This window comes from Spodoptera frugiperda, chromosome 30 (assembly GCF_023101765.2).
Source record: "Spodoptera frugiperda isolate SF20-4 chromosome 30, AGI-APGP_CSIRO_Sfru_2.0, whole genome shotgun sequence".
In the NCBI taxonomy this organism is placed as follows: domain Eukaryota; kingdom Metazoa; phylum Arthropoda; class Insecta; order Lepidoptera; family Noctuidae; genus Spodoptera; species Spodoptera frugiperda.
The window spans coordinates 5,031,899-5,058,866 of record NC_064241.1 but is presented as its reverse complement, the minus strand read 5'-3'; the positions used below and the strand labels follow the sequence as shown (position 1 = coordinate 5,058,866).

The 26,968-nt window shown below is 33.2% G+C and overlaps 2 protein-coding genes across 8 annotated transcripts in view; one reads left to right on the top strand and one right to left on the bottom strand.

Moving 5' to 3' along the window:
* Nucleotides 1-145: 145 nt before the first annotated feature.
* On the bottom strand, nt 146-9,301 carry LOC118281611 (probable mitochondrial glutathione transporter SLC25A40). Of its 3 annotated transcripts, XM_035602230.2 has the most exons (10): nt 9,067-9,301; nt 8,821-8,978; nt 8,375-8,537; nt 7,326-7,448; nt 4,397-4,495; nt 3,981-4,087; nt 3,558-3,639; nt 1,472-1,679; nt 1,153-1,214; nt 146-876 (listed from the first exon to the last, which is right to left on the bottom strand). In XM_035602230.2, the coding sequence occupies exons 1-9, from the start codon at nt 9,155-9,157 to the stop codon at nt 1,175-1,177; spliced, it is 1,071 nt and encodes a 356-aa protein (XP_035458123.1). In that variant the 5' UTR covers nt 9,158-9,301; the 3' UTR covers nt 146-876; nt 1,153-1,174. The 3 variants fall into 3 exon arrangements, with proteins under 3 accessions (XP_035458123.1, XP_035458122.1, XP_035458121.1); XM_035602229.2 differs by lacking the exon at nt 1,153-1,214 and having other exon boundaries at nt 1,472-1,670; XM_035602228.2 differs by lacking the exon at nt 1,153-1,214 and having other exon boundaries at nt 9,067-9,300.
* Nucleotides 9,302-9,746: 445 nt separating this feature from the next.
* The window catches only part of LOC118281602 (NADP-dependent malic enzyme-like), a 30,576-nt gene continuing 13,354 nt past the window's right edge, over nt 9,747-26,968 (top strand). The window contains exons 1-6 of one of the 5 annotated variants that reach the window (XM_050706781.1): nt 9,747-9,936; nt 18,413-18,584; nt 19,934-20,092; nt 20,930-21,111; nt 23,364-23,544; nt 24,301-24,429. In XM_050706781.1, coding sequence (XP_050562738.1) covers nt 9,908-9,936; nt 18,413-18,584; nt 19,934-20,092; nt 20,930-21,111; nt 23,364-23,544; nt 24,301-24,429 — 852 coding nt within the window. In that variant the 5' untranslated portion in view covers nt 9,747-9,907. Of the gene's footprint in view, nt 9,937-14,164; nt 14,257-18,412; nt 18,585-19,933; nt 20,093-20,929; nt 21,112-23,363; nt 23,545-24,300; nt 24,430-26,968 lie in introns of those variants that run through there. The other 4 variants (XM_050706778.1, XM_050706777.1, XM_050706779.1 and 1 more) reach the window with 4 other exon arrangements.

Sequence of the window (26,968 nt, the reverse complement as noted above, 5' to 3'; positions counted from 1 at the left end):
TTACTAATATTTTTCTTTTAGATGAACTAGGTACCGTTACTATCAAGACAACTACCTATAATATTGTTTGATCCTTTATGTCATGCAAGTCACCACCAATGTGAAGGATTTGTTTTAACCTATTTGGTGTAAATAAAATAAAGCATTAAAATATAACAATAGTTTATTCCATACTATTTACAAAGTCATTGGAAAAATATTTACAAACCGTAATTTCTGTTGTCATATTTACATAGTTTCCAAGTATACAAAATAAAATAAAATATAATAATAAAACAAAAAAAGAAAACAATAATCAAAAACATTTGTATCAACAACAGACAGTTTAAATTATACTATTAATAATATTCAATTAAAATTAGCGTAAGGACTGACTGGTCACTAATATACCTATTCAATTTAATATTATTTATTTTTCTCATACTTTATTTATTTTTCTCATACTTTATTTATTTTTCTCATACTTTATTTATTTTTCTCATACTTTATTTATTTTTCCCATACTAAGAAATAATGTGAATATAGAACCCACTGGTTCCTTCATTCAATACTTAAGGTATATGATAGTGTATTACTTGCAAATTGTCATCCTAACATTAATTCCTAAAAATATGCATTAGCGTGTACTAAGTTGACAACATTCGAAAAAAAATATTATTTTAACTACATACCAATTGTAAATGGTACTTTTAAAAGTTAGTGTACATTTGGTAACCGTAAACAATATGAACAGCCATAAAATACTTAAACTGTACTACAGTTCTATCACATTTATCATATTCTAATATTTTACTAAACATTGATAGTTTCCATTTGTTGTATTACGAATAATCATTTTTGGCTGATGTTTGGGTCATCAACACTATTTCTTGGTGCCTGAAATTTATTAAAAAAAATGTCAGTATAAAAAATTTAAAAGAAATTTAACTAATTTTACCACAGTCAAAATCTACAACAATTACCTACTAAAAATCTTTTGTTATTTACATCTAATACAAGTAGTTGTGATCCACATATAAAAGATAAGTCAGATGATAAGCTGGTTTTATTAAATACATCTAAAGTAAGTTTAGAAAATAACTATCCAAAGATATCATATGAGCTAAAAACTATCCAGATCGGTAAAATTAACCTAACTACATTTTAAAATACCTTAATCTTTTAAGTCCATTTATCAATCTGTAGTTTTAATTATTGTGATTTCTATTCCTTTACTGAAATTAAGTTTCATAGGAATAGTGAAAATACAGTAAACAAAGCATCCTGCATTTATTCTTATTTTCTATGTGTCTGAATTCCGTAGTCAAGTGGAACAATATTTTCTTAGGGTGACACTGTATTTTTAAAAGTATAAAGGAGTAGTCTAGTAACATACAGTAATAAGAGCCTCTAAGACTGAGCCAGACCAAAATGGAAAACAAAACATTTTTACGTAGAACTAGTACAAAAAAATAGGAATTGAACTATCTACCTTTGCATTTTTTCCTTATATTTCTGGGTGTTATATGTTTGGAAAAACTGTTTTCCATATTCGAAGGTTGCAATCATAATTGCACATGCTGGTGCCACTTTGAATATTCGTGGCAGGAAACCAGTGAACAATCCTTTAAAGCCATGTTTGGTGTATATAGTGTGCGCTATATCCTTCATATTTGAAGCTCTTTGATGGACTTTACCATCTGAAACAGTAAACACATCAACAAAAACAAAGATAAATACAATCTGCAAACTACATGAGTACATAGATAAGTCATACACATAATTTATGTATCAGACAGGTGATAAAGCAGATGAATACGATGGAAAATAAATTACAATAATAATATATTATACAATATATTACATTTAGCTCTAGGGAGTGTTAACAAAAGCATTACGATGGTGCCACAAGCTTTACTGTGTATTCTGTTAAAAAAATTATTTATGAGTATGGATATTCTCTGATTTAATTTTTATTTAGGTCACCTGGAGTCACCTGGAGCCTGTAGCCATATGCCACTTTAGCGCTTGCGTTTGGCTAGCCAAAAAATCATGGGATTGACACTCATAAGTGTCACAAGTATCAATCCCGTATAATTTAGATTTCTACTAACTTTTTAGACTTTAGGAATGACACTGATAAGTGTCACAAGTATCAATCCTGTATAATTTAGATCTCACTCTTTAGACTTTAGGAATGACAATGATAAGGGTCACAAGTATCAATCCCGTATAATTTAGATTTCTACTAACTTTTTAGACTTTAGGAATGACACTGATAAATGACACGAGTATCAATCCCGTATAGTCTAGATTTCTACTCACTTTTTAGACAAATTTAGGAATTACACTGGTAAGTGTCACAAGTATCAATCCCGTATAATTTAGATCTCACTTTTTAGACTTTAGGAATGACACTGATAAGTGTCACAAGTATCAATCCCGTATAATTTAGATTCCCACTCACTTTTTAGACTTTAGGAATGACACTGATAAGTGTCACAAGTATCAATCCCGTATAATTTAGATTTCTACTCACTTTTTAGACTTTAGGAATGACACCGATAAGTGTTGTGACACTTATCGGTGTCATTCCTAAAGTCTAAATTATACGGGATTGATACCTGTGGGTATCAATCCCGTATAATTTAGATTTTCCACTCACTTTTTAGACAAATTTAGGAATGACACTGAAAAGTGTCACAAGTATCAATCCTGTATAATTTAGATTTCTACTCACTTTTTAGACAAATTTAGGAATGACACTGATAAGTGTCACAAGTAACAAATATCAATCCCGTATAATTTAGATTTCTACTCACTTTTTAGACTTTAGGAATGACACTGATAAGTGTCACAAGTATCAATCCCGTATAATTTAGATTTCTACTCACTTTTTAGACAAATTTAGGAATGACACTGAAAAGTGTCACAAGTATCAATCCTGTATAATTTAGATTTCTACTCACTTTTTAGACAAATTTAGGAATGACACTGATAAGTGTCACAAGTATCAATCCTGTATAATTTAGATTTCTACTAACTTTTTAGACAAATTTAGGAATGACACTGATAAGTGTCACAAGTATCAAATATCAATCCTGTATAATTTAGATTTTTACTAACTTTTTAGACAAATTTAGGAATGACACTGATAAGTGTCACAAGTATCATTCCCGTATAATTTAGATTTCTACTCACTTTTTAGACAAATTTAGGAATGACACTGAAAAGTGTCACAAGTATCAATCCTGTATAATTTAGATTTCTACTCACTTTTTAGACAAATTTAGGAATGACACTGATAAGTGTCACAAGTATCAAATATCAATCCTGTATAATTTAGATTTCTACTAACTTTTTAGACTTTAGGAATGACACTAATAAGTGTCAATCCCGTATAATTTAGATTTTTACTAACTTTTTAGACAAATTTAGGAATGACACTGTTAAGTGTCACAAGTATCATTCCCGTATAATTTAGATTTCTACTCACTTTTTAGACAAGCGCTAAGTGGCAATTGGCTAGAGGCTCAGATTAGTTTGATGGAAGCATAAACAAATAAAATGTTGCCAACCTGTATAGATTTCTTTTTCACCTAATTCTATTTGTTGATGTGTTTTGACAACGTCAAATGGAAGTGTTACTAAAGCCGCAATCTGAAACAGACGATGATAAAATACAACTAACACTTAACAACAACTTCTAATCTTATCTGTTCCCCCCAATGGCTCTGATATCAGAGTAATCTCTAGACATTTATATTTATAATCTCAATGAATATGGTTTTTTTAGTTTAGAGTTTAATATCCCTTATATATATCCCTTATAATAATATATAATGTTAGGTATTTTGAAATTGAACACTTATCGAGAAAAGATTAAATCTCTTTAAAAAATAATATAAAAAAATATATGGTATTGGAATTGGAACATGGACAACACATATGGAATTGATCATTAAGTCCACGTTTGTAATAGTAATTAATAAGTAACTTACACTGCCTGCGACAGATCCACATAAGAAATTAAACAAAAATGTATTCTTTTCCGAGTCCGGTTTGTTAAATAAGTTCTTTGTTGTCTCAAATGTGGTCCAGTATAAACCTGTAATAAATCGATACAAAATTATTAGTGGGCATCTAAACTTCTCTCTTAATACCATTACTTATTGAATCATTCAATAATAGTTATTGTACATGTTGAATAACCACATTTTATTCATGCATCATGTCTTCATTAATGAATTTCTCATGTAAAGATGATATCATTAGTATGAATAAACAAAAGAACAAGGATAATTATGAGAAAACATATGTTTCCTCAAGTTATTCTATTTAAAATGGAAGAAGAATAGTTTACAAATGGCGTTGAAAGTAGCTATTGTTAAAGAATTTATGTACTTATGTAAATTACCTGAGAATGGTACATCTCTCAACAATGTAGAGCCGAGTCCACGAAAGAGTCCTTTATAGCCTTCATATTTTATAACTTGCCGTAATGCGGACATTATATCTGAAATTAATGTGGTACTTTTTTTGATTATTTGTATAAATAAATAAAAATATATTATGTATAATAATTAAACAATATAGTATAACGGGTGTAAGGGAAACGCTTCCGAAAACAAAAACAGGCGATAGTGCTGGTGATTACTGATACGAAGGCACCAAAAAAAACGCGAAAAAAAAACCAATTTTTTACACTTTTTTTTCGGTTTTTTTTAGGTCACTAGCCTTTGATACATACAAAGAAATAGAATCGCAATAAAAAAAACCATATTCAGTAATTATTTTTCAAAACGCAATGTAAATTAATTCAATCAGCTGTGAAGCCACGGGTCAACTAACTCGACCGCGCAATACTTTGTTGCACGTAGTAGGCACAGCGGTACAGACTATGTGTGCGTGGGCGAGCCCTACACTACTACATACGCAAACGTCAAGCGCCAAGCCGACGCGCCTAAAATAAAACAGAAGTGACAATAATGATTAAACATGCATTATGCCTACACTGCTAACATTTTGTTTTATTATTTTACGTAAGTTCGTTTTTTGTTTTTAAGTTTTTTTAACTTCACTATTCTGATTTATTATTTAATCATCATTCAATCATTTAATTATTATGTAATCATTAAATCATCTTTCTAAACGAACTACAAATCAAAACATTTTGCTTACCTTAAGTAACATACCAACATGCCGTATAAGTGACACTGAGATAGTTTTATCCCTAACGTCCAGTACCGTTAGGTAGCGATAGTAGGTATCAATTTAGTCCGTTTTGCTTCACTACTAAGAAGCCTTCACACGTTCATGCATTTAGTTTGATTCTTTATTAATTAACTTATTAAAGATAAAATAACTGAGAAACGTAATTAAAGACGAATAAAACAGTAGCAGACAAAGGAAGCAAGAGGAGTGTCTGCAATTTATTGATCTTTGAACAAGAAGATGGCGCCGACACCGCGCCGCCACCGGGTAGATCTTTTCGGGGAAGTTCGAGCAATGTTGCCACTTTTATTTGAATTTTTGTATTAAAATTTGCATTTGTTTCTTCTTTATTTCTTAAGTGTGCAAAAACTATTATGAATCAAGTAACTATTAAGATAGTTTTTCTCAAGTTCATCAGTAGTAGGTCATGGGGTAAAAATCAAGACCTCGCAACAAGGTATTTTTTGTTTTTTTATTTCGTCTAAGTATTATTTACATAAAAATAAACTGGCAACACTGTTGGTACTTGTGCAACCGTGCAACAGTTTTAAAGTCAGTATTTCCTTGCGAATTACGTAGACGCGCCTAATTTTGTTCCGGTTACGTTTTTAGATTAAAATTACAGTTTTGTTGTTATTGTTAGTTAATTGTTAAGTTTCTTTTTAGTTATTGTTAAGTTTCTTGTTAGTTATTGTTAAGTTTGTGTTCGTGTTGTTAAGTTTGTGTTCGTGTTGTTTAACAATGCCACAACCGTACGTGTACAGTGCTCGTGAATACGGCAACATGTTGATGTGTTTAGGCGAGGCCCGGGGTAATGCTTCCCTTGCATTAAGGATTTACCGGGAAAGACATCCAAACGTGCGGCATCCCTCTGATTCTCGTATAATAACGGCAGCATTCCAACGAGTTCTAGAAAATCGCCCGATTGCTCCCGCTGCGTCAGGTGGTGGGCGACCAGCTGTCCGTGAGCGTCTCTCGGTGATGTTGGAAGACCGGTGGATCGGCAGGCTAGGGCCACAAGCTTGGCCACCCCGTTCGCCCGATCTAACCCCCTTAGACTTTTTTTTGTGGGGATACGTTAAGGAAAGAGTGTTCGACCGCGAGTGTTCTAGTGCGGATGAAATGCGGCAAAGACTAATAGACGTATTCAATCAGTTACGTGAGCATTCTAATGAAGACCCAACTTTGATGCCCCGTCTTCATGCGGAAACATATCGCCGAGCCCGCCTCTGCATCGAGATGAATGGGGCACAATTCGAGCCCCACCTTGTTCGATCGCAAAGGATTTAGCTAGGTAAGTGTTTTACAGTAAACAATACGCTTCAACCTATACCTACGTATTGGATGAATAGGCGCGTGTTTCACCGTACCGCCCGCCGCGCCGCTGGATCGTGCGGGCGGTACGGTAGGTATGAAAATTGCGCGCGCGTGCGATGTCGTTTACCTTAAATTCTGTACGCTGTACATTGCGGTTTTGAAAAATACTAAATCACTAATACATTAACCATTTGGTGAATGGTTATTGTTATTAAACTGTGTTCGTATAATAAAGCAAAAGTCTTTTGGCTTCGAGAGCGTTTTCCTTACACCCAGTATGTACTATTATTGATTAAAAACGAAATATTTGCATTATTTTCTTTTCCATATCACCATTATTAAACACAAGATTTTCATCGCTGAACACAGAAGTTTCAGCGGCTTCTTGCGACATTTATCAGGTTTATACTTTTATTGATAGATAAATACTGTTTATGTTTAGATTCTCAATTATCCATAAAAAGTCGGTTATCAAATACGTGACTAATGTAGAGCATTTACAGGGTTCAAAGTTCCTTAATCATGCTTGTAATCACTCTTATAAATCTATTAATAAATATTATGGTTTACTTTACAATAAGTGAACATTGTAATAGAAATGTAGTTCATATTTGCTTTCTAAATTACAAATTACATACTAGAACAATACTTAATTTTGCTGGGCACAGATATTATAATTTTGTTATTACTATTCAAAACTGCACTAAGTGAGAATAAACAATTAAATGTTTATTTATGATAGGATAAACAAAATTTGTGTAAAGAATTAATTCCGAGTTGTCTATTGGAGTAAGGCATAGGAAGTTGGACAGTACCTGCGTAACTCAGCTTTTTCGATTGCATTTTTGTTCTTATAAGTTCTAGAGGACTGACAATTGTAACGGCTATCGTTCTGGCTGTTGCTCCTGCAAACATTGGTATCCACATTGGTTGTCCCGCTGTAACATTAATAGACCAACATTTAGATTCACTTTAAAAATAAATTTGTTGACTTTATGATACTCATGTGACATTTTCATGACAGCTGATAGGTATTAGCTCGGGTTTATAAATTGATAATTATTACATAAGGGATGAACCTAGAGAGATAAGTAATAAGATTATATAAATGATTATTCTATTAGCACAGATATCTAATTTTACATTCAAAAGAAAACCAGACAATTATTTGAAATCAAGATTCCTGTTTCATTTCAGCCGAATTAAATATGTTTAAAAAATAGAATTTTAAAATTATGATTAATTACAACAAAAATTAAGAACTGAATTGAATTAGAAACATTTTGAAGCAATTAACTTTTGAGTATAAATTGAGAGGTTTAGGTATTTTATCAATTATGAAAAAGTTTGACTTATGCATTGGCTATCCAAAAATTGCCATATCATCATGAAAACAAGTAAAAAATATTACCAAATCATTTAACTACACATGTTTATTAGAGTTACCTCCGACCTTGAAGTCAAGGCTAAAAACTTGACAGGTTGGTTCAATTATGTGCCTGTTGTTATTATGTATGTGTCAGTAAATTATGTCATAATAATATGTACTGTTTCATGTCTTCCATCTGTGCTAGTCTTCATTATTGAATTATTGTAAGACTAGCTGTGCTTTTCTCACCTTTTAACCTTCCCTGGACTTTTACAAACAATTCAAGAACAAAATAAGCGAAATTAGCTCGCCCATTTCAACTAACAAATGAAGTTGGTTATCCTAAATTGGTGGATTTGTCTTCTGTAATTGGTCACTTAATTTTTGAGATAGTTACTTACATATTACTATGTAATTATGTGTGTAGGATTATAGACTAAAATAATTATTAAATGAGTTACTAATGTGCTTGAAATTAATTAAACTATTACTTACGTTTATTACTATAATTATTGTAATTTGTTTTCATCCTATACCTCAGTTGTTCATATGTAACAAAATAAATTACTGTACACGGAAGAGCTAGGACTAATGTCGGACTTAATCCAGACCATAATGCAGGAACTCCTTCTAATTTTGCTATTTTATAGAAAGCATCCTGGAATAAATAAAAACAATTATAATGATTATAATTAATGTTGACCCATCAAAATTAAATATAAAAAAAAAAACAATTAGTTAAATGTGTGCCAATTAGTATTCATTAAGTACTTACTATGATAAGTCGAGCAAATAAATGCTATGTGACAATTTTAAAGTAATTTATTATTTTATGTCAAAACTAAGTTATTTTACATAATGTGATTGTGTAATATTACCTATACTTTTCAATAATAATTATTGTTTTATAAAAATAAATAATATTATTATTTTTTTCATACCATTGTGCCATTGAAATGTACTCGTCTCGGTATCCAAGCAGAGTCTCCGCAGGGGCATATGTGTTCCATAAGACCATTGCAATACAAATAACATTTATTTGAGAGCATCGCCTTCTGCTGCGCCTGAAGCCTAATTTTAACAACATCTAGGGGAGTCACTGTAGAATAAACATTCAAATAAGGTCAAAGGCAAGAATTAACGACAGTAAAGACTTCCTGGATGTCAGTATTTAAGTGGAAACTCACTGAATAACGAGGTTATAAGAGCACCGGAACATGCTGATGCCATTTGCTGGAATGGAGTAATCCTAAACCGAGGGTCATCTTCTCGAATCATGGCACCGGCTTTTTTCACAATCAGTTATGAGAATTTTCCTTATTGAAACACATTCGGATCTAAACAAGTATTTACCCTACGACGGATCAGAATTAATGTTTTTCCAATTCTACTCAAACTGTCAGCTGTCTGTCAATGAAAATGTATTTTATTTTATTCATAGACTATTGCAGATATGTTACCAGCGCAAATAAATGTTTGACACTATCGAATAATCGACTAAATCTGGATTACTCCGCTAAGGCGATTAAACGTCTTTGTCCTTGCGACCTTTATAAGATTATCTATTCACCTTGTTAGGGACATCCTGTGCTGCGCTGGGCTAAACGATGTGAACTATAAATGTCCTCCAACTCAACCACCACTGTTTTGGAAAATATTTTAATGAAAAACCAAGCCAAAAAATAAAACGAGGAATATGATATTATGAATAATTTTATTAATCTTTTCGTATACTTTATGTTTATTTTCGATACTGTACCCATGACTTATATACGTATTTTTTCAGATTTTTATTTAGGTTTTTGGTTGTGCAATAGTAAACAGCGAACTACTGAACGTAATACGGCACCTCTAGTAGCTTCAGTTTAGTTCGTCTATATAGTCTATGCTTCAGTCAAATCACTGCCACATGGATGGAGGGCGTTACTGAAATTATTTAGTAAAATAAAATATTCAGTAATTAGACTACACGAAAGCGGTGCGGTTTCCTGAGGGTTTAAATTGTGTAGATGAAACATATTTTTTAAAATGTTTTCCACTGCGTCTAAATCTTTATTGTGAGTACCTTTTCATTTATTTTTGGAGTTTACATAACGTGACAGCTGTTTTTTATATCGAATCTATAAACAAATTATTGTGAGCTACATGGATATGAAACGGGCCCAAAACGACCGCTAGTGAAGCTATAATAATTTCAAATAATACTTATAAAGAGGCGACGCGTTAAATATTACAAAACTGATTATTTCTGCGTTATTGATTTTGGCTTTCGTTCTTCGGCGTTCAGTTCAAAATTCGCACATAGTTAGTACAGGAAGTAAATGTATCGTCGCCGTAAAACTCTCAAGGTCTCATTATATTGTGACCGACGTTACTCTAAAAATATTTACATGCTGGAATTTAAGTTCTAATGAATAGAGCAATGAGAGATCTTTCAATTTGTTCTGCTTGTTGAATAAACGAATTATCTCAATTTTCCTGACTTAAAAACCTCGTAAATAGTGGCGTAGTTTATGAAACAAATGTGTTCTGTCTATTTGCAAGCTCAACAAGATGTGTTTAATTTTTTTTTAGAAGAATTTGTGTATGATATAGCTGTATAAAATTTTCTATTATTGTCTTTGACATTGTATAACACTGGCAGCTTATCTAGTTTTTGCGTCAGTTCATATCTGATTTATTTGTTAACATTTTTGATTAAATCTTATTCTTAATTGTTATCAGTTAAATATTTGATTCATTTGTAATTTATGTCTTAAGTAAAAGTTATTTGTTTTCTTCTAGAGCTGAAATGCCTATTTTTTAATGTAGATTTTTTCTAAAATATTAGCTATCAATCAATAAGATTGCAATATGGAAAAATAAAATAGATCTCATATTTTAATTTAGGTACTTTTAATTTTGAACAGAGTTATTGAGTCAATGTTGCTTAAGCAGTGCATTCTACATATCAATTTATTAAATAAAAAATGATGAATTATTTTCATGATAAAATACAACTTCATACATTAGATTAATTGAAAACAAATTCTTGAATATCAATTAGAAATATTAATAAATTAAAAAACGAAAGCCATTAATAATCCAAATATTATGTAGATGCATAAACCAGTACTTTTAAATTAATATCCATTATCCTGAATCTTATTCCAACCTTGAAAAATATTTCTCTGTCATTGGCTTTTACTGGAACTATTTACTTTTATCATATTCGTAATATTCAACAACAAACAAGTATTGTCTAATTATAGTATGTCCATTCTATTGTGAGTTGGCACAGAATAGATGAGTTTTGAATAGGGTTGCCAAGCATTCTGTGTATATGGTGTACATGATGTTATTTTATCCTTAGCAGCCCCTTCTTTGCTCTAAGACTTGGAGTCATAGAAAAAGCCTTCATTATCTATAGGGAGATCTAATACAAATTAAGGATTAACAAAAGAAGAGCAGACAAGTAATACCTAATTTGCTTTAATTTTATTAAACTAAAGTATTTCAGTGAGAGCCCTAGTTATGCTTTAAAATACCGCAAGGCGATTGCCAGAAAATTAAAGTGTTATCTCCTCAAACCTATTCTGTTTATATTTACCAACACAAATTCTTTATCAATGTTAGTAGTTTGATTGATTAAATGTACATAAACATAGTATTATAACGTAAATCTACAGACAAGCCTACCACAGACACAGAATTTGGCCTGTTTAAAATTCATAAATATTTTTTTAAAAGAATCATATCTAGACCATGTTAACAGTTATGAATAACAGACTTTCTCAGAAACGTAAAGAAAAAATAAATAAAAACGTCGTAGCATTGTTTTTAAATACGTAATTTGTTTGGTGCCATCCGAAACGTTACGTCGAAGTGGGCGTGGTAATTATGTCAATTACCTCACACTCCCAGATAATTTTAACTGAATAGATCCATGCCAACAATGTCCAACTGGCATCTGTATAAACAAATGGCTTAAATAGTTACTAGTCTAGTAGAAATATAGAATAGAAAAGTGAATTACATTGTGGTAGGTATCATTTAATATCATTACGCGATCGACAACGTCACGGGGTTTGACTACGAGCCTCCTCTACATAAGAGAATTTACCATAATGTTCACGTTTGATAAACAGGGTTGTAGATTACAGTTTAATAAGTGTAGGTTTTTTATGTGTGATGGGGTTTTTCAGAGAGTGATTACGGCAAGTTTGTCGTACTCAGTGCCTACTAAAGATTTACGATTCTATACTTCGATTAGCATTTATGCCATTAATTCAGTCTATAGACATAACATATTTCATTCATTTGACCGATGCGCCGGGGCTTTTGATAGAGGATGCACTTTTCGCATCCTTAGTCACTCATAAATCGCCATCAATCTGACGCTACGGCTTACGCAGTACCGTTACTCGCGTTTAATGTTAGCCTATGTTTATGAGCTCATTTCAAGGTGTTCCATAGGGCATTACGTATATACCTAAAGGTGGGATATTTATCCTCGTTTTTGTGAGACTAATAAAAAGTTCGGTGGGCGTAATAACGTACGTTATAGTTGATCACAAATAGTTGGACTAGTTTAAAATTAGGCATTTATCAGAATGTTTTAATCGTTAGTCTAGTAACTGACTCGTTGTTTTCTTAGCATTGTTTTTTGTATAAACCATTTTAGCGTTTCTTTCAATGGCGATTAGGAATGAAAATAGAGCGTGTCGCGGTTTATGACGTGGGCCAAAACTCTAGAGACAGACACGTAAACGGGATTTGCGGTTTGCCATACAATTTCTAGTAATAGGTAATGCAGTGATAAACATTTTATTTTATTTCTTCTAAACCTATCAGAAATCGTATGTGCCTATATTGGTACGGGACCAATTTTTTTGTCCTTATATTCTAGTTCTACATTTCTATTGGTCCTCATTAGTTTTCAGGTCTAATTGTAGCCATAATGGTATCTATATTCCTCTGTGTTTGCCCATTTACGACTTCTATTGTATTGTCAGTCAAGGCTGAAGCCAGTATCGTGCGCAACGCCCCTAGCAAACTCTATCCCCGTTATGTTCCGTATAACTAATAAAACCAGCCAATCAGCCAATTTATTAACGCAACTATTATAACAACTAGTTTCGTAAAAAAACGTTAATTAGTGTTACTATTTGTCATGTTGTTTATTTGTACAAGGCTCGTTCCATGTAATAATAAACGTTGACACTGCCACAGTTGTCATTGAATCAGTTCCTTCCTCGACTATCGATTACCATTGCTGTATGTATGTTACTCGATATCTTTTTATACCGATGTATTATCGATATTACGGCTAGTATTTTTAAAGCCGTTATCGTTTCGCGCGGAGATTTGAGTGTGCAGATGCGTATACATTTTGTTATATGCCTGCAGTGATATTTTATGATGATGTACGGTATTATCGTCTGTCTGTACCGCAATAATATTGTCTGCTGTTAGTCTATCGTGGTACTTTGAATGGCTGAAGTATACCTTACTCAATAGCTGAGTATAATCTTTTCTAGCTGTTAATTTTATGTCCCGTACATTCAAAAGAAGTAGCGATGCTTTCGCTGATAAATTTATCATCATCTTGTAATGATTTCGGCTGCCAACATTTTGTTTACCATCTTCTGATGACTTCTTTAGTAGTTATGTGAATTGGAAATGTTTCAGATGCTCACTGCATCACTCAAATACATTCTTGGAGACGGAGGCGTCTGCTTGAGGTCATGAACCTTGTGTTTCATTTGTGGATTCGCTGTTGGCACGTTAACACTGCTAGGAATCATAAGAAGTCTGGCACTCGGAACGTTTGAATGTTTTTTATAGATCGAAATGAATTATTATTATTATCAAATGTAAATTGTGAAGTACGTAGTAACAGACTATCAGGCTATCGTATCGAGCATTCTTATGTTCGCAGTTACTTTAATCCGCGATTGATGAGTTTTCGAAGATACTTTGGCAGCGGTTTTTTTATTTAGTAGAATACGTGAAATGGACATCGTTGAAGTAAGTTGGAGAGTATATCGATTTGTAAACGTACCGTACGATGCTATATACAACGGCGATTAAACTGTATATGCGGTTTTTATCTATCTAATCGCTATTCGAAGCGCAATTTACGTACTGGTTGATCTGCAGGTAATCTATCTCCATTACCATCGATGTTAAAACGTTAAACGACTATTGTGATGGTATCAGTGTTAGCATTCGTCATCTTTTACCTATTGACACTATGAAGGAGAAAACGATAATCAGTTCTTCGTTTAGTCTACGTTCAGACGTTAAGCTGTTTAAGACAGAGCTGCAGTTTCCATTATGTCTAACCTAAAACGAAGCGGGTGCTTTTCGGATTTGGCCAGTCTAAACGAAAACAGGTTCTCTTTTGTGTTTTTTTATTCTATCGTCCGAAAGCTACTGAATATTTGTTAAGAAATATATCTAGTAGCTTTTTAGCAAACGATTTTTAAGTAATTTTCATGAACCTGTTACATTTTTTAGTCAAGTTTATCAATATATGGTGGCCAATGTGTTTTGTCTCCAAGTGAGGGAAGTAGAAATTGTTTGTTTCCTACTACTCCTTTAGTATCTTCTGATGAATCTCGTTGCGGAATAGATAAAAGACAGTTGTCATTGTTTGCAAAGATCGGGGTTTGGTTTTACTTCTTTTGTTTGGTCAATAATGGAGATCCCGTTTGCTGGAGTGCATGGGAACGGGTTGAGGTTGTTCCAAAAAATAAGCGACGATTTTGTGAATATTTTAGGTTTCTGCGATTGAATTTAACAGTTCAATAGTGGTTTTGTTGGGATGTAGAATGTTAAATTGCTTGGATTTTCTCCTAATTTATCTGTTTAATCAAAGTGTATTCAATTGGAGTATATTGTATAGTCTACAGTTCCAATTCCAATTACACGTTTAATTAACTAAATTGGTAAATATTGGTTTAGTCTTTAGGCTATTGCTTCTGCAATTATATCATTAGATAGATAGATAGATAGATTAGTCCAAGTCTAGAGACTAAATCTACTTCATCAGTAAGTTTGGAATTTAACTTCGGATATTTTTACATTCATTTATAAGCTGGTGAATTTTGACAATAGATGTTATTGTGATTTAGGTTAGTTAATTAACCTTTCGCTTTTGGGGTCTTCCTTGTTTAATATTGTTGTGATCGGTAGTGGACTTCATTGAAATTTGGCACTTTATTGACCATATTGTCATGAAAAATGATATATTTTGGGTTCTTTTCCTACCCAAGAATCTAATCAATCAAACTTTAACATTTATTGGCAGTATATCCTCAACAGAGTTACGCTATGGAAATCTCCGCTAGTCCGAGTTGAATGTTCTTAAATCCATGGCTCACAGCTTCGCTAGTGAGTCACCGTGCACCGGTTTCATCCGTAGTTTGATGTTATAACTATAACTAACTCGTTTAAAGTACCGCGATAGTTGTTGCTAGCTCGCTGTGCCGTAGTTTTCCTCATAACTAAGTTGAGAAACAAGTCTTCGATAATGTTCCTTATAAGAAGGGAAAGCCGCATTTTCCGTTTAGATAAGATTTTTTCAATTAACATGAAATACAGTATGACTCTTCAAACATCATTCTTGTTTGATATAAATGAGTGTTGATCATTATTATCGAATTGGTGTTCTGGTACTAACCAAAACTTTTAAACTGGTGACTACACCAGTCTTGGAAATTAAGCCATTGAAAATTCATACCAAATATTTCCTGGTAACGTTTGCCCAAGTATTTATACGTCAATCAACTTTATGATCATCTTAAAATATCCTAACTATTACGGCCTCAGTTTCATTCTATCTCTCTATTTTCCCCTTTTCTTACCTCTTTCCATTCTTTCTTATCACAGGTCATCGTTCTCCTTCCTTTCATATCATTCCTCGTACAATCTATGTATCCTTCTTTGATTACTCCATCCTTCCACTTTTATTTCTAGTCCATACCACTTTCGATTTAGACGGCATACTACATTAAGGCGTTTCCAATATTCGGGCTTTAGCACCTAGTACCACCTACTTCAAGATATTGGATGTGTTCTCTTGATCGTGATTAGTTTCTTAGTCTTTGTAGGTATTGTAGGTAGTAAGAATTAATTAATTATTGTAGATAGAGAATACTATAGAGTAATACAACAAAATATAGGTACTATTTAGGTACAATAGTATCTATGTAATGTATTATAGTATTAGTATTTATGGTTTATAGTTATTAGTATTTGTGTTATGTTTGGTAATAAAATTTGTATCATATGGCTTGAAACACTTCATTGTTCGCATATGATGTTGTGAATACAAATCCTAATCAATCGTATTGATGGATTTGTCTGCTTATCTGGAATTACGTTTCAGTAATGAGTCTCGGTTTCAATTAAACTTGTTAATTTACGATTGTGATTGTACTTATGATGAGTTGATTTGTGATCTGTTAACCAGTTAAGTCTACGAATTTATTTGTGAAGTTGTCGATCGTTTTCCTTGTCTAATTTAATTGTTATATTAGAAACTGTTTATATAAATGTTTAAACGATTTTGCAAAGAAACTGAAGAGTAATTTCAATGGTTTTGTTTCCATTAGTATAGTGGAAAGTTTAATTTGAAATATCTACCTATGCCTAATATGCTATGTAATGACTTGGACGTTTAGCCACTTTGTATAAAAACAGTAGACTGAAAAACAGTATTCAATTTGAAATTGTGTTGGCTTACTGCCAATTTCAATAACCGATCTTAATCCAAAAACTTTGGATCAATCTTTATTTTTGACAGAAACTTGAGTTTAATCTAAAATCAGCAGTTAAGGACAGTCGTACAGTATTTTTAAATTAGATATTACAATATACTAGAAACTATAATACGCTGTCGTTGGGTACTAAAATGTTATGTAACACCGAATTGCGGTTATATGACGCATTGGCGAATGTGCAAACATCGGGAATTCTGGCTGCATGTAGGAAAACGAACGTCTACAAAATGTAGTTGTGGGAAAATACGAGTGCGTACCGTAAAACATGGCAACTTTACCATATTTTAGAACAAAACACGAAATATATTTTTAACCATAAGACGCATAGAAACCAAAACTATATATTTAGAATTGTAGTCTATCTGGCTCACTTTACCGTAATCGTCATTAAATACAAACACTTATTTTAGCCGTAGTAAAGAAAAAACAACATGGGTAAAGATACCAAATTTTTGGCAACTTTACCTACGCGCCGTATTCATCGTGTATTGCATATTAAAGAGTTGTTGAGGTACAGAGGGCTTCATCTAGGACCTCTTCGTATTATAATGCAAACAATATGAGGAAATCTATAAAGATAACGGCTACACAGACATTAGGGAAAGTTGCCACGGGTTTCATCGTAATTTACATACAAATAATTTGTTACGCTCGGGGTTGTCAAAAAAGGAGGAACTTTTTTATGACATGTATATTTAAAAAAAAATTAATAAACCTTAAACCTAAAGTAAAAAAACGCACAAATTTCTAACATAAATATTATTCCCTTTTAAACTAAATTAAGTTCTAAAATTTTAAGTATTTATGTTTAAAATTGTAAAAAAGGCTACAAAATAATGTTTAATCCTTGACTTTTTAATTTTATGACTTCACTATCTCCATAGCTAATTATAACATCACTTCCGTATAATTTTTATAGTGTCTAGCTCCGAGTTTTCTGCGGTTTTGTTTCATGGGAGCCATTTTGGCTGTAAAACAAGAGGTATTATTAAATACATTATATCTTATCATCCAGGATATTCACTATTATGCTGTGAAATTTAGGTATTCGAAAATGGTTACATACACACAAACAAGAAAAAAACATTTATTGCCAACCCTAACTGTAGGTAAAGTTGCCACAAAGCAGGCCGTGGCAACTTTACCTAACCTGTGTCAACATTACCGAAGCGATTATTTATCAATAAATTAAAGAAAAAGCAATTGCTGACATTACAACAGTAATCCCAACTATAATATACATACAAGATCAAAATTTCACTCACCTGTGACAAATAGTTAAGGCTCTGTAAGCGGTTTTTTGGAAATATCTCATTTCCTATGGGTCTTTGGTACAATTTAGGAACAACTAACTTTTAGCTCATTTTCACGCATACATTGTGACGGCCATTACTGGCATAATAGCAGTCTTACGTCTACGCAAAATATAGTAAATATTTCCTTTTAATGTCTAAAAAATACTTCTATTACAAAACAGAATTCTAGTGGGTAGATTTTTAGATAAATGAGTTTATACCGAATACCTATAGTATGGTAAAGTTGCCAAGGGCCCGGTAAAGTTGCCATAGTTTACCGGTACCTATAGTTAGGTAATTTTGTCTAATCAATATTGTAGCTCCTTGCCTTTTATGACAGCGTTATAATATTAATTGTATTTTTTTGCATATCGATATATCGATCAAGTGCAAATACCAAGTATTTAACCGATTTTGTATAATTAAATTACAACTCTATACCATGTTATTAAAGTTTAATTTTGTTTCAGATGTTGCACAAGCGCTATAGGCCCAAACAGGGCGTTAGCGTCAATTCTCACGAAGAGCTCGTCTCTCATCTCAGTACCGCAAAACCGGGACTATCACGAGGTCACCGGTAACATAATCTGCCCCAATGTAGTCAGAGGTATCGATCACTTGAGAGATCCCCGACTCAATAAGGTAAGGAATTCATGTCCTTATACGATTCAGAAGTTATTATTTGTTTTGTTTAATTTGTACAGTAGGTACGGCAATAGTAAGAGAGAAGTTGTGCTTTCGAATCAGCTACTTTCATGTCAGTAAAATTAACGTGCTGACCATTTCCAAACATAGACTACCTGACTCACTCTAAGAAAAAACCGAAACATATTCCACAAACCCATACGTCAGATGCAAGTCTGTTCTGTACCCTTAGTACGAGTTTGCTTTACGTTAAACGAAAACGAAACGAGAGCGTGTCCGGCGCTATGATTGGCCGGTTCGAATGAATCAACCTGTCAGAGCGCCGAACACGCTCTCCTTTCGTTATCGTTTCGATTACTTTACGTAAAGCAAACTCATTACTAAGGATACTGTAGCACACTTCTAATAATCCAGAAATTATTTAAAAGACAGGACTTATTTCCAATCGTTAAGACCTTGAGCTCAATTCATTTCGTGCTCCACATTCCGTGGTAAACACAGAAATCGGAAATGCAAATCGAATACCTTAGATTTTGTTTTGCTCCAACTGCATTTTTTGATTCGTTGCCAAAATCGAACTTTTACTGTCTTATTGCAGCTGTAACTGAACTCGTAAACATCAATATCTTTATGACTTAAAGTTAAAAATTGCTTGTTTTGACTTTTGAGTCACGTACAAGTCAGGAGTTTAATAACATCTATCTATCAGCTGTTTATTTGTGTATGATGAATGTAGCATTACGGTTTTATTAACTTTTCCATGGTTTTTCCTTAACGTTGTTATTTAGCTACATTTGAGGAAAATGATTGACATTGATGAACATTGGTTAAAACACTCACAACTTGGTCTAGTTAGCATTTTGTATTATTATGTTTGGAAATTGATAATTTTAATAAGCTGTACTGTACGAGTCTGCTTTTAGGCGCTCTGATTGGACAGCGCGAATGAATCAACCAATCAGAGCGGCGAACGTGCTCTCGTTTCGAATTCTTTAAACGTAAAACAGACTCTTAGTAAGTAAGCTCTCTGATAGTCGGTTCAGCTGTTTGGCTAGCACCAAAATTTTAGTGTTGTACTACCGACGATCGATGCTGTAAACACAAACACGAACCGAAGCAGAAGCTTTAAAATGAGAAGACAAAATGTTTGCCATTTACCTAATGGCATCTCATTCGAAGCATCGTATGGAAATAAAAAATAAAATACATTGATAGGCCTTTTAAATAAGGTTTGGCAGAGCACCACGTATTCACTGTAGTATCCAGAAACCGAAAACTGCTCAACAGGAACGTTTGCTACCCGTGAAGCATTGACAAATAAGGTGTAACACACATTTTTTTTCTAGGGTCTCGCCTTCACACTGGAGGAACGCCAGGCACTTGGCATCCACGGTCTATTGGCAGCCAAGTTCAAAACTCAAGAGGAACAGCTCGATATCTGCAGGATATCCATTGACAGATACGAGGACAACCTAAATAAATACCTCTATCTCGTCGAGTTACAGGTGACTAAACATGATAAAGGTACCGTTGATTCTATGAATCTATTTATAAAAGGGTAGGAATGGGACCGGTTTTGGTATGGGGTGTTTCAAATGAACCTCACAACAGTTATTGGTGTGAAATTTTAATGCTTTGTTTAATATTTGCACTTGACTTTAACCGAGCGAAATGGGTAGGTATGTTTTCAGTGTTTTTGCTGGTAAATAACCTAGAATTTTGAAGAATTGGGTGGAACAAATTGGTGGTGATTTTTCTGGCAACAGGTTGTATGAGGATTTCATGTTAGATTGCATATTTGGAATCTACGTAACTAATGTTTACTGAGCATGTTTTGGTCCTAAATATTTAACGTAAGTGTTATTTGAGCTGATTAGTCGATGATTGGTACAATTATGTACAAAGAGTTATAATGGGCTGAGCTATCAAGTTTGTATGGCTCTGGTGTATAATTTAGCTAATGAGTGACATTAGTTCCAGCAGTTTTATGTGATTGCGTAGTGCATTTTTCCGTTCCCATGCATTTTCCCTTTTAATGTGATTGTTTTTTTCTTTTATTGAAAGAATGATAGCCCAAATCTAAGTAAAATATAATATTTAAGAGATCATGTTTAATATGACATTGTCACAATATCTAGTGAAGGAGACATAATGAGTTCGTTGACTTATATTTAACAGTTGACATTTAAGACTTTGACTTGGAGAAGAGCATTGGGTATTTTGATACTGTACTAGAATAAGCATTTATAATGCAAGCCAGTGAGCTTGACAGCGAGTTTTCGAGGTAGAGGAGACAAACAGTACCGAGTATTGTTTTTAATAATATTATTGAATTATTGCAGGACAGAAATGAGAAGTTGTTCTTCAGGCTCCTGGCCGAGAACATTGAGAAGTATTTGCCGATTGTGTACACCCCCACCGTGGGCCTGGCCTGTCAGAGATTCGGTCTCATCTACAGAAGACCTAGGGGCCTTTTCATTACAATCAACGACAAGGGACACATATTCAACATTCTTAAAAACTGGTGAGTTTTCATTTCTACATGATTTTTTATAGAACTTTACAGATAATCGAAAGAGAACAAACTTTAAATGTATATTTAAGTGTACAATGTACAATATTTTGGGTTGCAAGTTAATGATAAACAAATAATTTTCGGTCAAAGTTAAAATGAAATTGAGCTACGATTATTCTAAAGTGGTACTCTTATAAAGTTAATGTAAATAAACTAAAAGTACTATGCATACTTACTTATCTTCAAAAATAAATTTGTTCTTAAAAGCATTACCCTGAGACATGCTAAGGAAAGGTCAACTTAGATTGGCCTAGACCGGCGAAGGCTGAGGAAAATCGATAGATAGCGCGCACTGAAACTGTTTCGACATTTTAATTAAAATCTTGATAGACACTGAACATGTTCTAATGTAATTTTATTGACTTTATAATGAACGATCTATACTAATATCGTAAACTCGCTTCTGCCAGCAGTTTCGCCTTCGGTCCCGTGTGATAAAGTGTCCTGTGTGTTATATCAGTCCATAACCTACCTCTGTTCCAAATTGGATTCCAATCCCTTTAGCCATTTTGACGTGATTGAGTAACAAACATACACATAAACTCACAAACATTCGAATTTATAATATTAGTAAGATGCTAATGTTTCATTAATGAATGAACGTCTCTCAATGCGTGTTATTCAATTATACCATGAGCCGTTAGATACAGGTCGCTTTCAGTTAGCCAATCTGAAAGTCAAGGGTTTCAGCATTTCACTGTATTTATGTACGATGAATAATAACATTAACTCAATTCAACTGTACTTAAAAGCAAAATAATTTAATTATTCATAATACTAACCAATCGATTGTTCTATTTGTGTTCTTAAAATTGAACTACAAAAGGTCAAAATCGCTTGCATTATTAAAATGTTAGAATACGCTATTGTAAGTAATGACACGCTTAAACAAAGCACACTCAATGTTATTGTACGGCGATGGCGTTCGATATTATTAATACTTTATCGTTCATCTATAAAGCAACAATTTCTTAATCGAATGGAAATACTTCGAATGAGTAACATAGCATGATATCACGGCTCTTTTGTTTCTAGAAGAGTAAAGGCACATTAGCACATACCTATTCATTGATTACGGCAGATTTCTATGTAATAGGGCTTATTGCTAAATTCTGGGCGGTATTTCAGACTGTGATGTTACTTGTTATTTACTGTTTTAATTAATAATTCATTTTAAAAATGTTTTCTAGTATTTTGCCCGGGAATTACACATTTTTCATTAACTAACTAGATCAGCTTGCGATCACTCGAACGAGATGTGTGTTCTTCATTATTCTACTCGTTTACTCGTATAGTATGTAAACACAACACTGAATGAACGTAGAATATACCAATACGAATGTTTCTCTGGCTTTACGACCTTCGTGATGGTCAATTTTATAGTAAGTAGGACTAATAAACTATACCTAGTAGAAGTAGATATGACGTAGAACCTATTTTTGACATTTAGTTAGGGTGGGTTTTACGACTTTTTAGAGCTAAAGTCATCAATCTCTCTACATAACAATTATGTTTGTTTATTACCTATCAAAGCCAAATAAACAAAGTAATGAACCTCTTTGGATATTGGCAAAAGTAGATATCAATATGATCTTATAAATAATACTATGATAATAATATAATGGTTAGTAATCTATGCCAATACCCGCGATTCATCGCTCGTTCATTAAGTGACATTGAACTTGAAGTGCTTGTTACTAGTTGTTACTTATAAATACCTAATTTCTAATCAGACTTGGTTTTATTTTTAAAATGAATCTAATTCCGATTTTTGTTTTGACTAAAATAAGGTTTATTTTTGGGCCGTAATGGCTAGGAGGCTTAGATATTATATTTTTTTATAATAGCTATCCTGAGACATACTAAATTAACTAAAATCACGTTCTACACACGTAAATTAATGGAGAAAAGTCAACTGTTACACGCACACGTGCTAGTAGAGCCTTTCTTCACTTATACACTTATTTATTTTAATGTTTTTATTAAATTCTCGTCTACTAGTCTTTGCTCCAATTTACCGCCAAAAGTAAAGTCCGAGTCAGAGTTCTAATTTATAAATGGTGAATCTTTATGTCACTACGTCATCGCGTCACGTCTCAAATGGATGTTTAGTTTTATTGTCTCATTTTTTGCCAAAACCGGTTGATTCGCCGGTTTCAATGCCAAACATTACGTAATCTAAATCGAGCTTTGTTTTTTAGGCCTGAACCTGATGTTCGCGCTATAGTGTTCACTGACGGTGAGAGGATTTTGGGTCTTGGTGACCTTGGAGCTTACGGCATGGGTATTCCCGTGGGTAAACTCTCCTTGTACACTGCATTGGCTGGTATTAAGCCCCACCAGTGCCTACCCATCACTTTGGACGTGGGAACCGACAATCAGGTACGGTTTATTTATACATCTACACTATTTTCATACACTATCGCTATTACTATTCATACACTATCTTCTGCTAGAGGTTTCGTTCGCGTTTTCGTAGGGTGAAAAGTAGCCTGTGTGTTATTCCAGACAATAAATAATCTACCCTTGTTCCAAATTTCATCCCAACCCCTTTAGCCGTTTTGACGCGATTGAGTAACAAACATACATACAAACTCACAAAATTTCGCATTTATAATAATAGTAGTAAGATTTGCAAGTTTTTGAATGTCAAGGTTAAAGCTGGTGTCTATTTTTGGCACGAGTAGTTTCCGTAACGTTTTTATATTTAGTTTTCTTCGTGATTTTTGAGGTCTTGATTTGTGTGAATGAATGCGTCTTTTTTTTCAGTTCAAATATTTGATAGTGATAATAATATTTGTAGTGTTTGTCCAATAGTAATCTGTGCTAATATTGTGTGTAGAGGCACAATATGTTAGTAGTTTCCGTTGCATCTGCAGACTTTATTTACACTATGTACAATACATTTATTTGCTATGCAAATCTAAGTAAAGAATGTTGCAATAGTCCTCAAGAATGATTTTGAAACGTTCTTGTGATTTTGATTACGAAATATCGCAAAAAGTATAACAGTTTGTTCGATAGTAAAGTGAAACTCCTCGAGTATACAAAAACAGAATTAATCTACGGTACTTACTAGTAAAAATTATTATAGAAAACTGCAACTTTATGCAAGTGTTAATAAGGTTGATTTTTCAGGATCTCCTAGAGGACCCGTTGTACATTGGTCTTAGACAGAAGCGCGCACGAGGCAAGGAGTACGATGAGTTTATCGACGAATTTATGGAAGCTTGCGTTCAGAGATACGGACAAAATACTTTACTGCAGGTCAGTTTCATTTCTTTATTAACTTTTTTTCTTTAAACTTATAGCTGTTCGCACCTATTTTGATATTTCATTAGGTTGGCTACGTACGAGACACACTATTGTATACTCGTGAGCGTCTGCGAACGTTATTACACGTGTTACTCATAGTTATAGGTTCCGACATGCTTTGAAACTAATCGAGTAATCTCGTCAAACAACATTGTCACGTTCAAAGTACGTTTTACTGCTTTATATTAGACGTACTATTATATTTTTGCGCCATCAGTGATATGCAAAAATCTGGACTTTCTAGTCTGGATTTTTTTCTTTTTTTTTGCATATGTTGACATAGAATCATTCTTGCTTCTATGTCAACATATGTAAGTGCAATTTACATGCGTTTCTCTCGTGTCACCTTGAATCAACCCTCACTTTGTACGTCAATTTCGTGTTATCACAGACATAACAATTGTCTGATTTATCAGATTAATATACTTACAAATATTTAATGTACCTAAGTACTTGAGTTTAGAAAGTGTCGTGTGCCGCACTCGGATTTGGGCACGTGTGTTATAAATTTAATATTTGTACTAATTCACGTGTTCTACAGATAGATAAGTAGGCGGTTACTGCACACGTTATTGTTATAAATATCTAGCATAGCGGTTAGTATTTTTCCAGAATATCTTATCGAAAGGAGTAAGAATTGTTTCTTTCTCGTTCTTTTTTCAATAAATCTAGCCCCCTCCAAAGGGATGGAGCGGCTGGCTTTAATAAAGCCCGTTACAACAACCCTTAAACCATATATTACTTAACTAAAAGTTACGTGTACGTTACGTTAGTTTAAGCGTGACGTAGCACCTAAATAATCCTTTTGTACTGTTAGGTAAATTAATTCCGTTCGTAAAAATGTAAATTCGTTTGTACTGTTAGGTGTCACTTACAGATTAGTAAAAACCAAAATAATTGAAGGGTTCCTCAAAATGTCGGAGAGAATGGTGAAAGCATAGGAGACCTATTTTACATTTGGCCACCTCGTAGAGACACCAGAATCAATGGTGAGCTTGATTAGGTCACTTTAAATAAGTAAATACCATGTGAGATCCCCCATACAACTACATTCTATCAAGGTCAAAGTAGTTGTGAGAATAATTATGTTTGAACGTTACAAAAATGCGTCTACAGAAATAAATGCTGACTTTGGCTGTACGTACCAATGTCCTCTTCAGAACACAATGAATGGAAATTGCTCGCATTATTTAATGTAATTAAACTGCATATTACCCAGCATATTTGTATTAAACAATAGTAGGTAATAAAATCGAGACGTTGATACAACACATTGATTAATAATTTCGATACAATTAAAATACCTATAGAAATACTTATAAATATCAACATGTATATAATTGGCGTCTGATTAATATGTAGATAAAACAATTAAATGATTACTCACGTGATTTTTATTGTGCGATTATTAAGTAAGAAGGATATTAAAGATAAGATATAGCTGCAATGGTATTTATAAGTTCAAGGTTAATGGACATTTAATAATAAAGTACTCGTTAATATGAATAAATGAAGTATAGGTATTCAGTTTACAAGTTTTGCTGAGTTCGCAAGTTAGGGTTAGGCTACAACACTGCGTAGGCATCGCAAGATTAATATAAGTACAACGTAACCAAAATAGTACGTATATTAAGGTATGTTGATAATTTTGTGTAACGGTACAACACAGTCATAACGACAAACACAAATGGTGAAGCGTGGGAGTACATTGTACAGTGGCATTACGTGCCGTATTGTGAATATCTGCCTACCCCTTCGGGGATAAAAGGCGTGACGTTGTGTGTGTGGTACAACGCAGTCTTGTGATCTCGCCCTTAGGTGGTTAATCTAGCACCTGCGTAAAGTTTTGTTGGTTACAAAAGTGTTGACTTTTTATGTGTACCTAAATATGTCACCCAACCTTTTGGAGCGTAAAAATACATACGTAATTATGTTTTTATGTAACGTAAGAAATTGTATTGCGTGTAAATTATTCAGTAAAAATGTATCTTGGGGTATTTTAACTGTAAAGCGTATTTGATAACAAAAAAGTAAGAAAACCACTATATTTTTAGTCGCAAATAATATTGTGTACATTTTCCTTAAAAAAACTTTCCTTACTGCATAATTCTTACATAACATTATCTTATCGGTTTAAATAAAATCGGAGAATAGAACGACATTTGATAGCGACGGTTAATTTGTAAAACGTTACAGATGTTTATCTGACGAGATAAGTATACAGTCATTGATTCGGATTTAAAATTATCAATACCTACAATGTATAGATTACACTATCGTATCAATTTTACAATTTGTTATTATTGATATATGTTATTAAATTGACTTTATCTTATCACAAGACGTTTAATATTTGAGACCGCTTTGTTGCTTGAGTGTTTGCCCGTCTGACCCAAGACCTTTTGTCGGCATCAAAGGTCTTGGGGTCGGGTAAACCAGTTAAGTTTGGAATTGTTCTTTTCCACCAGAGATGTGTTATACTACGTTGCTG

Bases quoted from the DNA above. Each gene is read 5' to 3' on its own strand.
- LOC118281611 (XM_035602228.2), bottom strand. From the start codon at position 9,157: ATGATTCGAGAAGATGACCCTCGGTTTAGGATTACTCCATTCCAGCAA. The intron at 4,088-4,396 runs GTAATTTACATA...GATTTATTACAG, and splicing joins GAGAGATGTACCATTCTCAG to GTTTATACTGGACCACATTT. The intron at 1,680-3,557 runs GTTGGCAACATT...TTACTGTTTCAG, and splicing joins TGAAAAAGAAATCTATACAG to ATGGTAAAGTCCATCAAAGA.